General features: G+C 39.8%; 1 protein-coding gene across 2 annotated transcripts in view; it reads left to right on the top strand.

Annotated features, from left to right (window-relative positions):
• The window catches only part of Tpst (tyrosylprotein sulfotransferase), a 71,090-nt gene extending 54,831 nt beyond the window's left edge, over positions 1–16,259 (top strand). For both annotated transcript variants that reach the window (XM_070659352.1, XM_070659347.1), the window contains 7 exons: positions 8,593–8,808; positions 10,917–11,050; positions 11,395–11,503; positions 12,076–12,270; positions 12,597–12,850; positions 13,268–13,465; positions 13,850–16,259. In XM_070659352.1, the coding sequence (XP_070515453.1) occupies positions 8,668–8,808; positions 10,917–11,050; positions 11,395–11,503; positions 12,076–12,270; positions 12,597–12,850; positions 13,268–13,465; positions 13,850–13,964 (1,146 nt within the window). In that variant the 5' untranslated portion in view covers positions 8,593–8,667 and the 3' untranslated portion in view covers positions 13,965–16,259. The remainder of the gene's footprint in view (positions 1–8,592; positions 8,809–10,916; positions 11,051–11,394; positions 11,504–12,075; positions 12,271–12,596; positions 12,851–13,267; positions 13,466–13,849) is intronic.
• Positions 16,260–16,261: the final 2 nt, after the last annotated feature.

Below are 16,261 nucleotides of genomic sequence, written 5' to 3'. Positions count from 1 at the left end.
ACGATTGAAAAAGCCGGCGCGCGTACGGAAGAATAGCGCTCTCGCGATCGGCGGAAAGAAAATTTACGATCGTGAAATATGAAATCATCGGTTTCCCACGAGCACTCCGGACGAAATGCGAAATCAACTTGTCGACAACAAGTATATCTTCGCGAAGTTGCCGCGATGCATCGTAACTTGCTCGAGAAAACCGCGAAGAGATTTAACTTTTGCGGAGGAAAAATTTTGAAGATTAGTGGCGGCAAACGATAAATCTAAAGGCATCTGCGTCGGCAATATTGAAATATTATCTGATTTATCTGCCCGCTTTTTTTTCTTTTTTTTTCTTGCCCTTTATTATTTCTATTATTCGCGATGTTTTTTTTAACTGTTTAATACTCGTCGATCGTTATCGTTGTCGCGAAAGGCTGTTTAGAGTGCCGACTTCCTCGCGATTTTTTATTGAATACCCGCGCGCATTAAGTATCCTTGCGAAACATTAACTAAACATAATAGGGTAAAGATAATAATTGTTGTGCAAACATTGCACAAAAGGTATGGGTAGTAGTAACACCTGATGTTCTGTAAATGTTTATTCATCCACCTGGCCGCTTTTGCAAACCCGGCAAGTTGCATTTTCAGGCAGGAGTCTGCGATAGCCTGCAGCTAGATGCAAGGAGGTTAAATCTATTTTCTCCTCCCTCCCCCTTCCTCGGGAAGAGTGCTCCCTCGGTTTTCGGGTCGTTCTCGATCGCAGTATCAAATGCCCGCTGGCCATTTCCGGCCCTCGTCGCAATCCACGCACGTTTCTAATATCCTGAAGCGTCGAAAGGCGCAATAGGAGATATTTCTTTACAGATATGTATTTCTGAAGACTATCGATTTTCTTTCGGTATCCCGCTCGAGCGTTGCATTTAAACGGAAATTGCATTAGACGTTTCCTGTTTGCTTTATCGCAAACTTTAAGTAGAGATGCCGAGTTTCGTAGTCGAAGCTTAAAAAAAAAAAAAAAAGAAATAAGGAGTTTTCTTTGTTTCTTCCTACCGTTTTGTAATACTCGCCTTAATCCGTTTTGGCGAGAAATTAGTTAGAATTTTTAAAAATGAAATTACGAGATATCCGGAAATGCTAGAGAGATCACTCGTATATAACGTTATCTCTTGCAAAATGTCGGTTTTTATCGGCGAAAACATCGAGGATATAGTTCTCGAGTTATAAGCTATTGAAGACACGAAGGCAAGCGATTTCCGCGGATTAAACTCTGAAGCCGCAAATAATTAGTGGAACATCATCCGCCTTTCAATTTGCAGGTCTTTAACGTAACATTAATCTCAAATTAATCAGTTTAGTCTTTACACAATTTGAATTATCCAATATAGTTTAACACACACTCTCGCACGGGTACATCAACGTAATATCGAGCTACGTCGAGTGTGTTGGTAAAATAAATTACGCGCATGCAGTAAACGGCAGAAATAAATATAGTACGTATACATATATTTAATTTTGTCGTTTATTATAGATATGTGATTTTTACCACGATACATTTATCGAGATTTATTTAGCCGTATTTGGAGAGGTATATATGATATCCCTGACCGATTCAAGAATACCGTGACGTCTGCTGAAAAATTATGTTCTCAATTGAAGTAATGGGGTGAAACGCAATATACATAGGTTATTTAAAAAACCGTTTAAAATTTCGTTACGAACCATTGCCCGCGGGCATTCGATATAAATTGAGAACGATCGCCATGCAAACGACGGGTTCGTTATATATAAAAAAAAAAAAAAATTCTATTTGTAGCATGTGACCGACAAACTGAACTGGACAGCTTTTATATAAAATTCGATTTGTCCGTCTCCACAGCGTGTTTACCGACTTGCAGAAATTAAAAAGAATGCAAGAGCCACTTTCTTCGATAACCGCGTTCGATAACGGTGCCCCAGATATCCCTTTAACTTCCTTCGTAAATGGGTTTTTTTTTTTTTCTTTTTATCTTTTAAGTATCAAATTTTAATATTGTGCAGTGCATCCGATCTCGGGATCTTCATCGCGGGAAAATTATATTTGTGCTCGCGAGGGCCGTTGAATTATCCCCGAGGGCGGAGTTGCTGATATAGAAAACTCCTTTCGCGTGGTATACGACGAAGATGATAATGCATAAACTCATTATTATCTCCCGTAAATTTCGGCTGCGCGTTCCTAATAGTTCTGAGACACCTTGTACGTAAGAGCACCACTGCGAGTTCTGTCGGGAATAATGGATCTTCTAAAATGGTCCTGGACTGAGATGGCAGATGAAACTGCAAGACCCCCGATCTTCCGTTTCGACGCGGAGGGAGAATCGATCGGTTGCGTTCGCGGTGAGATCGCGTGGCTTAACTTCATTTGGAGCGCCGTCTCGGGATGCGGGAATATCCCGGCGGATAATAATTCTCCAATACGTGGAGTGGTCTTGAATTATGATACGTTCTAGACGAGAAAAATTGTTGGCGGTTACGCACGCGAGCCGCCGCTCAATTTAACGTTATGATTATAGATATATATATATCTATATATAATACAAATAGAAGATTATTAAATTATGATTAATCACGAAACAGTCAAATTAGCATGGTTTATTAATTACCCATAATTTGATGAGTTATCATGTATTATTGAACGCGTTATATTATTTATTGTGACATGATTCGTGAAATATGTCGCTGTTAGAAATTGTCATGAAGCTTTTAAGTCCTCTTTCTTGTTTTAACAATTAGCGCAGCGATTTTAAATCGCCAAATCATGCCCCGCGCGACAGAGTTTTATTTGTAATTTTATGCGCGCCGTGCAAAGCAGAAAAAACATTTGCAGAATTGAAATGCAAGTGTATGCAGAACCCGTATATCAGCTAGAGAGTGTACACGCACAAATCACGATGCATGACACATAAAATCGTAAATGCAATCCTGTTTTGAATTTTGTCGCGAATAGATATCGTCTAGAGCGGAGTCCGTCGTGATCAATAATTGCTAATTCGATTACTCGGGATACATTTTGATATTTATTGGAAAAATTAGAGGATAAATATTTTTTTTTTTTTTGCTCATGTTTAACAACACAAGGACTAAGTGATATTTCATACGCAATTAAGTGAGTATTGTTGAAGCGAGCCCACATTCGACCAGTTTAACCTGGTTTCATCCCCCGGTGTCGGGACGCCAAACGAGTGGCTGGGGCGAGTTTCGCGGCGGTTAACTTTCGTGAAAATTTGTACCATCAATAATAAACCGGCCGATGAGATCGACGTAATCAAATGACACGGGGCAATAAAAGCGAGCCGGAATTTCATTTTCACGATATTTGTTCACGTCCACCCGCGATGAATCCGCACGGTCGATGCTGATGCCGGCTCCCGACGTCGCTCTCTCTCTTCGGCGGCCCGACAAATCCGAATTATTTCTCGCTGCGAGACGATAAATCGAACGATTAAATCTCGCTCGAGGGCCGAAATCTATCCCGACCAAAATGTACGCGCCGAAGCGGAATTAAAAGGGTTACAAAACGCGTTACACGAACATAGCCGCGGGCTTGGAATTCCGAAAATTCGCAAATACGATGTAGACAACGTAATTAAAATTTTCTCGCCAGCACGTTGCGCAGAGTTGTTGCGAAAAATCAGATGCAATATGGAGACGATAAAAAAAGAAAAAAAAAAAATTATATGCACGGTTTGTTTTTATTTTCTACGAAGATCGGATAATAGAATTTTTATGTGCTGCTGAATGTTGCCGCTGTTACGTTGCCTGGAATCCCTTCCTCGTGATATCCTTCGAGTCGTCGGTTACAATGTTATTCCGTCGTCGTTTCAACTAAAATGTCTTCTCGAGCGTTCATAAAAATAGCTGATCCTTGGTAGGAGAATGGGATTGAAAAAAGCAACGCCGGCATCACAACGGCGGGTTTTGCATCAGGAATAATGCATCCCGCGTGTAAGATGGAGTTTTCGACCAGCTCGGAAACACTCCTGCGGTCCCAGTGTACCTAACTCACCTTTGTCGCCTTCGCCGCCAAACGGCAACTTCTTTCCTCCTCGACGAACCGAGGAATCGCCCGAAAGGACATTATTTTGTGACGATCGATAACATCCAGAGCGCCGTAACCGAATCCCCCGAAGAAGAAAATTCGCGGCGGTACTCCCGCAAGAGTGGAAGGACTTCGCGGAGAATTTATTTCCGAGAAGACAATCGGAATTGCCACGAGCCGGGAAAATTCACATACATCGCGAACTGTCGCAGGCGGTTCTGGTGCGAATAAAATCAAAGGGATAATTATTTCATTCAACTTTTATCATCACTTTCATGTACGGGTGGGGGGTTCCGTTATTTCGGGGGCGCGATATTACAGATAAAGTAAAACGTTAAAAAGTATTTAAAAGTGCAAAAAGTTTTCACGGCGAACAAAATGGAGACTGAAATTTGTCTCGAATTTGAAATATTTTTGATAATAATTTATACCGCTGTTGTTTGTCCTTTGCGAACAAAACACGAGTCCAGAACTTTGCGGGAAGCACGCTTACCTTCCGCCAATTTCGCGACATCCTGTATAACATCCTCGATGAATAGTCAAATTAAATTCGACATTTGTTTAACTTTTAACTCGTTGCGGTTTAGATCGCGCCCGAGTGCAAATACGAACGCGGGCTTTCAATTAGCGTGCAAGCTCACGCGCGAACCGATGTTGCATCCGCGTTTCCGGATTCACAGTTTCCGGTGCTCGGTTTCCGACCGCTGATCCCGGCAGTTTCCCTGGTTTAAAAATTGGCGAATCAGAGAATACGGTTTCAGTAGACCGAGCGATTTATTGTCGTTCTGTGAGTTCTCAGCCGTGGCTTTTGCCCTTAATTAAAACGTGTAATGAAAGGTTTTTCCATTTCCGAAGTTATACAATGGATAAATTTAAAATTTATATTAGTCAAAATAGCGTTTCAAATGATATCGCGTGAAATACAATTTCACGGACGGTATTCCTCAGTGAACTAGGATTAATTTTTACCCGCCCGAAAAATTCGATGAATTTTCGACTTTTATTCTTGCACCTCCGTAATAATCTCAGCATGAATCTTTAATATTTTACCATATGTGAATCATGCTGAGGTAGCTGCTACAAAAAAAAAACAAAAAGAAAAAAAACCGTCGGCCCTTCGCTTTTTCGCCGGTGCGCTGCACTGTCGCCATAATACCGCTTTAACGGATCGACGCTTTTCAGAAGCGGCGTAATAAAGGAATTTTTGTCGTTGGGATAAAAAGCAGAAAAGAATGGCCACTGTCGAGCTAAGTAAGCTTGACCGCTGCTTTCTGTTCCCGACGTACAGTTACGAAGTTTCCGCCAGAATTCGCACAGCCACGATCGACTTTCGATGGCGATAGCGGGGAACAAAAGAGAATTCTCGATAAACTACGGCGACTAGGGAGGCCCCCCCGGTCTAAGTGAAGTCTCATCTATGTGATAATGAACGATACGGCTAAAGTGAAGCGAATCCTCTTTGAATTGGGAGTTAAATCGCATTAAAAAAAGACGCGGCCATTTACGGCACGTCCTCTCAACGTGCATTGTTTTTTTTTCTTTTTTTTTTGCGTGTTTTTTTTTTCCTAGCGAGCAGTCAGAAAATCGAGTAACTGACATGAGATATTTAGAGAACGCAAGTTACACACAAAATAGCCCATGGGTATTTGACGATGTGATGTAAAAGCTCTCGACTGAATTTGCAATAAACGCTGCAAATACAATGAGAGCCGGCACAACTAGAATAACGCACTGGGCAATGAAATTGCGGAATCCCTTATTATTGTCGTTGCTGTTATTATTGTTATTATAATTGCAATTATTATTACATGCATCATGCGTCGATGAATATCAATTGCGCTGTCGTGCAACAAATCACGAACGTCCTAACGTAAATCTATCCAATTTAAAAAGATCACATCAATTACGGCTGAATATTATGAAAGTCCCCTGTTCAATTAACAATTGTATTTTTCTCTTCCCTCAACTTCTTTTTTTTTTTTTTTTTTATGTTTCCCCTCTGATGCCCGAAGTGTCGATGTCTCGAGCGTTTAATTGATATTGTAGTTGTAGTTTTGAATAGATAATTTTTTTTTGTTCTTGTTTTTTTCTCTAAAGCCAGTCTATGATAAATATCTTTTGTCCGCATCCCTGTATCGTGGCCGCTATTGTTCCCAGCTTTTACGATTAAAGTTTAAATTGCGAGAGGGGGAGGCGTTCGGTGGATGAACGTGATGGAGAAACGGACCGTTCGCGATTATAAACGTGAAAGGTGGAAGGCAAATATTTGATAGACATCGTAACTTTCAGCTGAATTCGCACAACCGCGCTGGAAAACAAAAATCGTCATTTTTTCCCTCGCTATTGCATGTCAAATCGTAAGTTACCGTTTTGGCAAAATCGAAACCTCGAAATGTACAGCGAAATAATAGTTCTATCGGAGCCTTTAAAAAACGAAGTCGAGAATTGGATTTTTTTTTCAGCAATTCTGTCGTTTAGAATTTTAACATTATTCGATATTGCTATTGTAAAATTATTTCTTTAACATTATACATAATTCTTCGGCATTTTCGAATTATTTCTTAATTTGTTTAACAATTTTACACATTTATCTATGATATTTTTATTAAAACTTGTATAGAATTTCTTTTTTTATCAAAAAAGTATTCAGTATTTATAAATGCATTTTTTAAAATATCGCGTAACTCTTTTTTTTTCTTTTTTTAATATCGACAATTTTTATACCAGAAATGAACATCGCGAGATTCAGTATTGTAACAATAATTCTAATTTCCTTGCGCGTCTTGCAGGGTATTAACAAAGAATTTGCTATGGATTGGAATCAAGCGATTTAGGTCGAATCAATAACTTTCCTGGAAACTCAAATGAGGTCCGCCCTTTGTCCTGCGATCGATTCGTTCTCGTTAGCCCGCCAGCATCGAACAGCGACGTCGATTATAATGGGTATCGGTTAAAATAGCCAGATTACTCCAAGGCATGTTGAACTTTCATTAAACTTACACATCAAGGATGAACGGCATACGATTACAGGCCACATCGTGATTCTAAAAATAAAGAAGACGAAAGGGAAAAAGGAGAGAACTGGATCCGGTACTCTCGGCACTTTCCTGACGCAGCCGTAAATTGCAGGTCTCTACGTAAGTCAATACCGCGCGTACTCTAATTTACCCCCCGTTTAAACATCGTTGTCCAAATTATACTAGCCTGATAACGGAATAACAGAGGTTATTTCTTCCACGAAAAAGAATGTTGAGAAATTAGTCCAAAAAAAGAAGGTGTAATTTCTTTTTTTCCCCTTTCATTTATATATTTTTGTTTTAAAATGAGAGACTGATAAGACTTTCGGAAATTCCCTCCTTGTAATTTCTTCTCTTCATATATGTATATAGTATATATTTATTTTATTTTATTTTATTTTATTTCTTTAAGCTCGCAGTCTCGTTTCGAGACACCGACGATTTCTCGAGAAGAGTGTCCTATCTTATAGACATTTCATTTTCGCCACCTCATTTGTCAATGTTCTGCGAAGTCGTCCTTTTTCGAGCTTGGAATTCGCAACACGTTGATCGCCCGATACTCGGGGCTCTTTATATCCGTCCATTAGCATACAATCGCATGGCTAAGCGCGTATTTCGAGGATATATCATTCAGATGTTGCGAGCGAACGAAAAGCGACCGATATTTTGCGAGCGCCGAGACGTTGTCGTAAACATCGACCTCATTGCTGACCCTCTTTCTCCTTTTTCCCCTTGCATTCGCCGATGCTGCGCGGATATCAATTTTACGACAATTCGACGGGCTAGACAAATGCGGGGCTTTAGGTACCGAGCGCGAAAACAATATCGACGGCACATGTCCCGAAGAATCGGGCAAGATTCATGGAAGCTGGAAAGTGGCTCGGGGAGAAAGAAAAGGGCTGCGAGAAGAGCCCGCGGTAAAGCGAGGTATGTGTTTTACGCGGAGATGTCGATGGGATAAGTGAATTTCGAATATTGAAACTTCCCCGCGTCACATTATTCCACTGTCTCGATCCGATTTTTATCTAGAACGGATAATCTTCTTTCTTTAAGAGCGGAGACGAACGATTAATTCTTTGCGAGCCGGATTAACGACCGCGTCAGGATCGCCGTTTAATAGCGGGTGAATTCTTGATTAATTATCCAGTTTTAAATTCAAATTAATCCCAAAAATACGCCGGAATTAATGACGCGAGAAAATAAAGGCGCAACTTTCGCGTTCGATAAAGATCGCCGCGCTCCGTAAGTATCGCATAAAGAGTTTCTCTCTTAAAATCCCGTAAACGATTGGAGATTAACTTATTACGCCCTGGGACCAGGGGGAGAAGAACTGCATTCGTACTTTCCCTGAGATTATCGGCGGCCGGCGAGAATAAAATTTTTAATCTTGCATCTCCGTGGAAATCGCACAAACTTTTTGGTGCTTTAAACGTCCGAGGTAAGCAAGCCCCGGTGCCGTGGAGTAAGAGGGATTAAAAGGCCGGACGACTAAGAAGCGAATTAAGAGAGATTTTATTTTCATTGCAGATACAATGAGGTAGTTGACGGAGACTGTTGACGGAGAACCTGGTGAGAGGCGGCTTTTAGTGGGACGGGGGCGATATGTTGCTGTCGAGCCGCGGCGGCCGAAAAGGGCCCATCGCCTGCCTGGTGGGCCTTTTCCTTCTCTTCGCTCTTTATCAGCTGGGCATCATTTGCGGCTCTACCAGGAACATGCCCACGGCCGTGATGGTCAGCAAGGAGGTAAAGAAAAAAAAGCCTATCTCCGTCTAATAAAAATCGCCAGCCAACCCCTTCCCGATAAAGATAATGGGCGCGAGACGTTTTCGCGAGTGAACAAACCAATCGGGAAATATTAAACGTATACAATTGAATGGAAATATATATCGTGACGTAACCATTTCCGTCAGAAATTATCCTCTCTATTTAAGCGAGAAATTTTAATTATTTACTTTGCCGAAGCCCTTCATTTTCGCTCCCTCGGGTCCCTCGTTTCTCCGTTCCGTCTCCCCGACGCGATAATAACAATAATAATTAATCGGAATAATAATAGCGATAATATAATACTAGTATAGTGTATTATCGCGGCTGGTGCGGCAAGGTTTCCACATTATTAATCGGCAATTAATGGCTGTCAAAGTATTAATTGCGTCCAGTTGTTAAAAGCTTCGTTTCCGCGCAAATATCGAATTCGACCGGGTTTGCCAATCGAGCGATATATGTTACGCGGACTCGACAATGAGGTTCGCTCACGGGGAGCTCGTTTAAATTCGAATATACATACTTTACGTTTAAATTAAACGTTATCTCTTCACCCCGCGAAATTGAATCCTTCTACGCGTCTTCTTATACATTTATTCCGTCTCGATATTTCTCCGCTGTTAAAAGTACAATCTTTCTATTGAAATAGCAGCTGAGATGTTGCCCGGGAACTTTTTCTCAACTCGATAAACGTCCCGGTCTCTCCTCGGCGCTCTTATAATTTCCATCATTAGTTTTCCCCAAGTATTTCTTAACGAGAAACTTTGTTGTTGATTTTGGACCGTCTCAAAACATTGCCCGGCCTTTCCTACGTGACGCTGAAGGTACTTTATTAACTCCGACGCTGAGTGGAATACATATGTTTAAGCGCAAACATCTGTATTACTTAGGTTCGCCCGAAATAAATTAAGATTTGCACCAGCCAGTTTGCTTTGTTAAGAAAATCGTTAAAGAGACAACGTACAAAACGTTTACGTTTAAGAAGAAAAGGGAAAAAAATAGGACTCGTTAGATTCGCATCTTGTTTTATTCTGCAGCTGACAAATTAGAGAAAAAAAGAAATATATATATATATATGTATATATATGTATACGAACTTAATAAACCGTCAGGCCACGTATTAGCGGGCAGGCAGCCTGCAACTCCTGAAGCTTCGTCTTGGCCTTAATCAACGCCAAACTGCCGCTGCTGAGCGTAGAGAAAGGGATGTCCGACGTTCCTGAAGAATAGTTCGACAAACTTGCCTTCACCGGCGAAGTCGATACACGACGACGTGTCTAACTTCCAGGCTAACTCTCCGCGCCTTTCCCGATCTACTTCCGCTACCTGCCCGTCGACTTGCAGGCGCTTTTATTAATTTTCTTGCAGACTTACTTTAATTGCGTTAAGGTAGTTACGGTAAAATGCCGGAACGAAAACGACGAGCAAGAGTTTATATCCCACTTACTTATGAGCGTAACTTGTAAAAAGTGTTTCTAAGTACGTCGCTTGTATCAGTTATGTCGCAAGATAGCGAGCTGAACTGGCCGAGCGTGAAACTTGTTTTTTTTTTTTTTTTTTGGTACAAATTGGATTATCGATGGTCCTCCAAATTCTGAACGGCATAAAACATAAAATGCTCTCCGTGAAATTAATCTCCATGCGAATAAATGACAGATTTTCCCACTTTTCATTTAATTTTGAGTCACGTTTTAGTCCAAACATGTATGCCGTGCGGAGGTATTCAATGTTAAAAGTTCACCAAGCCGTGAAAAGGGGTCGCGAATTTTCACTAAACTACTCTTCAATAGTCTATTTCGAAGACCCGCACAAAGAATAGAATTCACTAACGTTGGAGCTCGCTTTAGACGGTAACTCACGTCGATTCGCTCGTGAAACGTTTTTTATAACATTTATTTTTTTTTTTTTTGTACTCTGACATAGGTAAGTTCCTAAAAATATGTTGTAAACGCTTATACAATATTTTAACTCTTACGTAAAGTTATCATGCGTAATATTACTTCGGCATTGCGAATAGATTGTTGAAAGCAGACGTAAGATATTGTTTCGTTAATATTTTCAATTTTTAATCTTTACTTTTTGCCGGACAGAAATTCGTCATCGGGCCGTTTGATCGCAAGACGTACACGTACGACCGTAATATGCCGCTTATTTTCATCGGCGGTGTACCACGATCGGGTACAACCCTAATGCGTGCCATGCTCGACGCGCATCCTGACGTGAGGTAAGTGGAATCGTCATCTCAATTGATATTCGCTACATTAAATAAATTTAATAAAAACTATAATTTAATTTCATTAAAGTGGAAAAGCGTCAAAAGTGAAGAGCGGATAATTATATTATTGCACACACGTCAACACTTGTAAATATGCGTTGACCCGGATTTAATTTTCCACAGCGGATCGCTATTTCTACGTATATGTATATTCTATATGCGCGCGGCAACATTAAATTAAAATACGTACACGTATCGCAAAAGTAGAGCTTCGAGCCGAAATCTGTGGCGAATCGGGAATCGGTTGAAGTAATCTTGAACTGAGAATCTTATTTCCGCGGTGTTTGTTCAAGGTGCGGTCAAGAAACCAGAGTAATACCTCGGATTCTCCAGATGAAGATGCACTGGTCCAAATCCGAGAAGGAAAACGTACGGCTCACCGAGGCGGGGATCTCGAAAGAGGTAAGTTCGCGTTCTGAAGAGCACAGAGGAGAATTTATTTCAGCGCGAGGAGGGGATGGGGCGGCGGATCTGAATAATTTAAGTATCGCGAAAAAATTCGCGGTAGGAAAAAGTTTCCGGCGTTTTTCTCCCTTCCCCCTCTATTTTATCGAAAGCGGTACACTTCTCTTCATCCGCACTTGGAAAACAAGACGAGGAGCACTCCGCAAAAGTTCCCGCGGCATATTTATTCGGACGCTTGCTCGGTATTTAAATGCTCATCTCTTTCCGCTGAAACTAAGTGAAGGCTTTAAAAATTTGCATACGTAGTTTGAATAATTATATCACCGCGACGTGAAATTATAAAGTTTGCCGTCCGTGCGAATCTGTGTAAAGCCGGGCCGCGTGTTGGTCTACGGAGCTGATGTAAGAGGTCGGCGATAACTTGTCCAAACTCTCATCTCTCGTGAATACTTAACATTAAAATTTGCGCGTGCGAGGATCGAAGGGAGGAGAGCGGTGTCTCGCCCTTTGGAACAAAGGGGAGAACTTTACGAAGCTTAAGATATTGAGAGTATACCACTTTTTTTTAGGTGATCGACAGCGCGATAGCGGCATTCTGCTTGGAAATAATAGCGCGACATGCCGAGCCCGCACCGAGGTTGTGCAACAAGGATCCACTCACGCTGAAGATGGGCTCGTACATCCTCGAGCTCTTCCCGAACGCAAAATTTATATTCATGGTACGCGACGGACGCGCGACGGTGCATTCCATCATATCCAGGAAGGTAAAAAAAAAGCTTCGCGTAACGTCACGCTTCTTTTTTTTTTTTTTTTTTTTTCTAAAAAATATATTCAGTTATTCGCGACAGTTATGTCATTCCTCTATCGAGTCACGTTTTAAACAAAATTGCTGACTATATATATTTTTTTAAGTTGAGGAGCTTTTTCATTAATCATCTTTGCAATGTTTTTTTCTCATTTTTAATATTCTTGATCTTTATAATCCGTACACGTCGTATCGTATATGTCACGTTACCCTTTTTTTCTGAATGTACTTATACATATAATGCAAAAGATATGATTCTCTTAGTGACGTAAATTCTTTTCATAGGTCACCATAACGGGATTTGACTTATCGTCTTACCGGCAGTCTCTCATTAGGTGGAATCACGCAATTTCTGTAATGTACGGCCAATGCAAGGAATTAGGACCCGAGAGATGTTTGATGGTCCCTTATGAACAGCTGGTGCTGCATCCGCGTCAATGGATGAAGAAGATATTAAACTATCTGGACGTGCCGTGGAATGAGTCCGTCATGCATCACGAGGAATTCATTAACAAACCTGGCGGAGTGCCTCTGAGCAAGTAAGAGAGAAGAACGGTGGAAATAGCAGCGCATTTAGATCTAACAGTATTCCAGAAATCGAGCGCGGCGCATGTACCGCCGGCGCATATGTTAAAGTCACGCGTTATGATACAATATTAATCCTGAACTGACACAATAACGTGATAATGTAACGCGACAAAACGCTGCTTCTCGTATTAATAATAACACGGTGATATAATAATGCTTTATAATTAATGCGAGAATGGTATTATAATACAAGAAATTAATTTTTCTTTCACATTGCCGATGAGTGTAATACTTTTTACCGAGATAATATTTACAATAACGGTGGAAGTGTCATTCTGCTAAAATAATACGTAACGAAATTATTAGAACGTGCGCGCGTGCACAATGACGTTTCACGATATTAACGTTGAAATCACGTTCGACGACAGGGTCGAGAGGTCGTCGGACCAAATCATAAAGCCTGTAAATCTGGCGGCGCTGACCAAGTGGGTCGGCAACATTCCCGAGGACGTGGTGAGGGAGATGGCGGACATCGCGCCGATGCTCTCTGTGCTCGGCTACGATCCTTACGCGAATCCACCCGTTTATGGCGCACCGGACAGTTTAGTTAGCGACAACACCAGACGGTACGTGCCCATTTGTTACGCTACATGGCTGTTACAGTTGTTACGTGCAGTATTGCTCACGAGTGATCTATATTCAAACGGTGTATACAGTCAGCCAGAATTAAACCGAAATAGGACGAAATGATTTGAGCGTATTGTGTAAGGATACAAATCATATGAATATTACAGTTGAGCCTTTGAATTCAATTAATCAAAAATATCTATATCGATTATTCATTCAGGGAGTGTTCTGTAACATGTTATAATTTCGAAATATCGCTAAAACGTTCTTTGCAAAAGCGAAAGTGGTTGTTCGACGATACAAGCTCCAGGCAAATAGATTTTTATTCCTACTGTTACGTTATTATCATTAGAACTGTTCGATTAATGTACATTTAATTTCAGGGTGTTAGCTGGCGAAAAACACTGGGAGGAAAAGGCGCGGCAGTACCATTTATCGCACAGGCCGATCGAGAACAGCAACGAGGAGGCTGCTTCCAGCACACCCCCAATCGCGTGACCCCACGTGATTCTCGTAGGCGCGAGCGACACGTAACCGACTACTATCCTAAGTCACATCGATTTAGGATTTCCGTAGGCGGAAATCACCCCCCTTGTACTTTCAAAGTAAACTCGGTCTCACACGATGGCGAATGTCGTGTCGTGAATTAATCGCCCTTGTCGTATTTTCCCAGTCTTCTCCGTTATCGCATCCCAGCGACGATAGATCAATCGATCATTCCTCGTGACGCTTGTTTATTCGCATCAGGACCTTCGCGACACCAGATGACGTAATACTCTAGGCCGTGACTAGAAAATAGGATGCGTCGGAAATAAGCTACCAAACAAGAGAGACGTGCTAGTCTAACGTTATCACAGATGATACGTTCCATATGCAGCATCGATGCCGAGCGTTTCACCTGCGACACATATCTCTTAAAGTAAAAAGAAGAACGAGATTCACTTTAAAATTACATTTTTATGTCCTTTCGACGTTCTCGCAATATTCTATCACAGATGAAAACTATAAAGATAAAATATCCATAATTCAGAAAAAAAAAAAAAAAAAAATTCTGCATACATAACCGTATAACTTTCTCATTCTTAAGAATAGAAGATTTTCCAATGTTTGGTCGTTTATTTCTGAAATATTCTGTATGTTACCGCTATAACTATAATAGTCATAGTAATATTTTTAAAATATTAATTCCACAAATTTAATACAAGAAACGAGACAAAGTTTACGTTTTATATATTTTATATATGTTAAAAGTTTAAAAATTTTTAATGTAAATCTAAAAAAATTATTGCCTAAACCTACTATTAAATGGATCTTTTAAACTTATACTTAAATTTATATATATAATCTTATATATAAATATCTTTTACAAACTTAAAAATTTTAATTGAAAGATCTAAAATACTTTTTACTCATTGAATTGTCTTTTGCAAGCATTATTTTATCCGTAAATATTCAGCATTGTCATGTTACATGAGATAGACCTCAAATTGACGGTATCCATATTGTCCACTATCTATAGTCATCGAGAACAATAAGCGTGAGATGTGATTCAATAACTTCGAACGTTATTGTATTACGACGAATCGAACTCTATGGTAGGAGTTATCATTTCAAGGTGAATTCTATAGTCATACCGTAGACAAGTACGAAGAATAATCTTTTTCAATTGTCGCATGGTTACGTCAATTGTTGTATTGTATTACGTAGAATATGAGAATCATTTTTACGCATTTGTAAAAAGCTAAGATTCGCAAAAACATATTCGGCCTTCTCTTATTAAAACGATGACATCGACCAACAACGGCCAGTGATTTTAAAGAGAAGCATTAGAGTATTTAGCGAGAGAAAAACTTTAAACATACGGAGAATAAGAGGTATGAAAATTTATCTTTTCTGTTTCTTTTTGTAGAATGTCTGGTTGGTCGGTCTAGGAGGATATAATTCAGCGCAAAGTTTGAAAATTGTTCAAAGTTAAATGTGGTGTTTTGCTTCTGATGTACGAGGCAAATTATGCAAAAACGAGTTCACCTGCCGAAGCAGTAATTCTGAATAAATTAAGTCTGAAACTCTGAATTTCATGTTGCGGACACAACAGTGGGCGCTAAGTACACATAACTTACACTTATTCTCTTTTTTAATACTTAAGGTAAGCTCACTCATGCATAATAACCATTTAATTAACGTATACATGTTTACGCATACTAGCGTTTTTATCCTCCGCACCTCCACCACATTATTTTCATACCGTTATAACGAATTTGCGTGAAATTAAATGAAATCCTTCATGTTCGCCATATTTTTTAAATAGTATAGTTCACCTGACGTGGCGTTTTTAAGTAGACCATTTTCGGTCAATATCTATTTTAACAAATCATTGCGAATATATTTCTGATATATAATATTAGAAATTAATATTGGATTGGCGCCAAAGCTTGGTCATCAAATAAAATTAAAACTTTAGATTTAAAGTTTTATTTTTATTAATTGAAAATGTTTCGCAAAATTGAAAATCTTTCTTCAAACACCATTGAAAATTCCATCTTTTATTTTAATGAAACTAATGAATAGATGACAAAGCTTTTGAACCAATGTGATAATTATGTAAGTGTAAATAATATCTGTGAATCAACCACAAGTTGGTTATGATATAGTTTTCGTTGTTCATGGATTCTGACAGTTATATTTTAATTTTAAAAAAGGAACAACGTTGCTACGACTGCAAATGACAGCAGATATGTATAGGTTTGTCAAAATCTAATTGTCGAAATGTACAATTAAATTATTTTAATATTACA

This window comes from Cardiocondyla obscurior, linkage group LG01 (genome assembly GCF_019399895.1).
Source record: "Cardiocondyla obscurior isolate alpha-2009 linkage group LG01, Cobs3.1, whole genome shotgun sequence".
In the NCBI taxonomy this organism is placed as follows: Eukaryota; Metazoa; Arthropoda; class Insecta; order Hymenoptera; family Formicidae; genus Cardiocondyla; species Cardiocondyla obscurior.
The sequence above is the reverse complement of the archived record's forward strand: the minus strand, read 5'-3'. Positions and strand labels throughout refer to the sequence as shown.